This window comes from Arabidopsis lyrata (genome assembly GCF_000004255.2).
Source record: "Arabidopsis lyrata subsp. lyrata unplaced genomic scaffold ARALYscaffold_117, whole genome shotgun sequence".
Lineage (NCBI taxonomy): Eukaryota > Viridiplantae > Streptophyta > Magnoliopsida > Brassicales > Brassicaceae > Arabidopsis > Arabidopsis lyrata.
This window is the reverse complement of record NW_003302469.1, coordinates 1,717-3,948: the sequence shown is the minus strand read 5'-3', so window position 1 is coordinate 3,948 and position 2,232 is coordinate 1,717. Positions and strand designations below refer to the sequence as shown.

Below are 2,232 nucleotides of genomic sequence, written 5' to 3'. Positions count from 1 at the left end.
CTCCGGGTTCCACTCAGCTATCTTAATCTAATGAAATTGAACATATCAGAGCCGGTTATTGGCATGTGCAAGTGGTGCATTTGCACCGGGTCCAACAAATTTAAGGTCCAAATTCATAGTTTTTCTATTATTTAATTATTTATTTATGCTGAAATTTTATAAAATATCTATATGTAAAGGTCCTAAAATTCTATTTTAAAAGGTAATATTGAAGCCCAAAATTAATAAACAAAAATAACATGTCCAAATAGCTATAAAATACAAAATAGTTTATGAAATATAACTTTTTGTAAAAAAAAATAAAATAAAAAATATATAACTTTTTTGTTCTTTATCCAAATTTTTTATTAAAGATATGATTTTTTTTTGTATGGCACCGGGTCTTGCCGATGAGTGAGCCGGGCCTGGAACATATATATCCATCTAAATTCCTTTAAATCATAAAAAAGACACGAACTTTGAGCAGAAGTAGAACCAAAACCTGAAAAGGTATGGGCTTGTCGAACTGTAGCTGGAAAGGAATGATATTTTCTTCGTCGTCACTCGCCATTTCCGACATTCCGAGGTTTTTGGGATTAGGGGTTAATATTCTAATTTTCAATTTCTAGCAAAGCTGTAGGAAGTAAGTAACCAGAGAGAAACACTTGAGAAAAAAGCTGTAGAGAGTGGATAAAGGAAAGAAGACGGTGGTCGCCGATCCGCCGGGAGCAGAGAGAGACGCACTAATGACAAACCTGGCGGGCTTTTCTTCCAAATTCCAATAAAAATACCTAACCCGGTTTTTGGTTTAATTTCGGTTCAATTGTCGGTCTGAGATTGAAAACCCGGTTCAGGTTTTGGAGATTTTGACTGGGGTTTAGAACGAAAGTACACCTCTCTGCTGCTTTTTTTCGAGAAGCTCTGACGAAGAAGATGGGTGAAGAAGAAGCAGTAGCCGAAGAAAATGGTGGACTTAAGGTAGAATCAGGAGAACAAAACTCATCCTGGCGTACTATGAGATTTGATGTCTCTCCTTATAGAACGCACCATTTCTCTAAGCAGTTCAGGACCGCTCGAAACCCTTATAATTTCCTCAAGGGTCTTAAATGGTACCCTTTTCTTCTTGTTTCAAATTCACTCTCTTGATTAGGGTTTTGTTCTTTCTCAAAGTTTGTTTTTTTTTCTTCTCCTTAACTTTTGAGGTATTGAATTGTTACTGTTTCTTATATAGGTCACCTGATGGTTCATGTTTCCTTGCAAGCTCTGAGGATAATACACTTAGTCTGTTTCATCTGTAAGTTGAATCATTTCAATTTGAAATATTTTTGTAGCTTTAAGTTTCAATAATTTTGTATGTTTGGGTAGTTTTAGTTCTCTGTTGAATCTTTAGTTTTGCAAATTTGCCCCATCAGGCCACAAGATGGAGGGGATTCTAATGGCTATGGAGTGCCAGTCCCCCTCTTTCACGTCTCTCTCTCTAAAGAAAATGCATGGTGTACTACTTCTACTTTTGCTTTTTGTTTTAATGTGTGTGCAACCTGTTAAGAAGTAAACTCATGTTATGTTCATAACTGTGAAATTCTAGCCGCTTAACACGGCCCATGAATACACATGAAAGAATAGCTATCTTTATATATATAAATCTCTATATTATTTTCACCTTTTTTAAACCCTTTTTTAAACCCAACAATATATCCAACGTCTGTAGATTAGTATTCATTGGTAGATTTTTTTCAAGTGGAATTAGGCCATATAGAACTAGATTTAACAATCTAACCAACTATGTATAATGCTATAAGTTTGGAAGCAATAAAGACATGAACAATCAAACGAAAAATATGCTTATTGGAAAGTATGACATGAATGATATAAGGGCTAGCGGATGTAATTTTAGGGATCAATATCACTGTTGAGGGAGTTATTGGGCCTTAGAGATACAAGGCCCAACCTGAGGAAGGAAGCCCGTCAATGAAGCGGGCCGCGGCCCAAAGGCAGTAAAGCCCAGACGATCTCACCGCCATACGGATCCGCCACGTCATCACACCCAAGGGTAAAATCGGTAAAAGTTGTCAGAGTATGCCCTACTCTGCTGGGCTATAAAAGCAGGACGTCTAGTCCTGTCACATCCATCGAAAATCACGCTGACACGGCAAGAACACGAAGAGCTCGGCAAGGACACGAAGAACTCGGCTAGGATACGAAGAACGATCTCAATCTTAAAGAAGAGAAGCGACCACGAATCTTGTTTAGCTC

At 37.5% G+C, this 2,232-nt stretch overlaps 1 protein-coding gene across 1 annotated transcript; it reads left to right on the top strand.

Moving 5' to 3' along the window:
• The first annotated feature begins 530 nt into the window (after window positions 1–530).
• On the top strand, window positions 531–1,594 carry LOC9298940 (telomerase Cajal body protein 1). The gene is made up of 4 exons (XM_002862817.2): window positions 531–1,088; window positions 1,211–1,273; window positions 1,392–1,506; window positions 1,565–1,594. The coding sequence occupies exons 1-4, from the start codon at window positions 913–915 to the stop codon at window positions 1,592–1,594; spliced, it is 384 nt and encodes a 127-aa protein (XP_002862863.2). The 5' UTR covers window positions 531–912.
• Window positions 1,595–2,232: the final 638 nt, after the last annotated feature.

Coding starts and splice junctions, on each gene's coding strand:
- LOC9298940 (XM_002862817.2), top strand. CDS start 913: ATGGGTGAAGAAGAAGCAGTAGCCGAAGAAAATGGTGGACTTAAGGTA. Junction 1,274..1,391: donor ACACTTAGTCTGTTTCATCT/GTAAGTTGAATC, acceptor TTGCCCCATCAG/GCCACAAGATGGAGGGGATT. Junction 1,507..1,564: donor CTTTTGCTTTTTGTTTTAAT/GTGTGTGCAACC, acceptor GTGAAATTCTAG/CCGCTTAACACGGCCCATGA.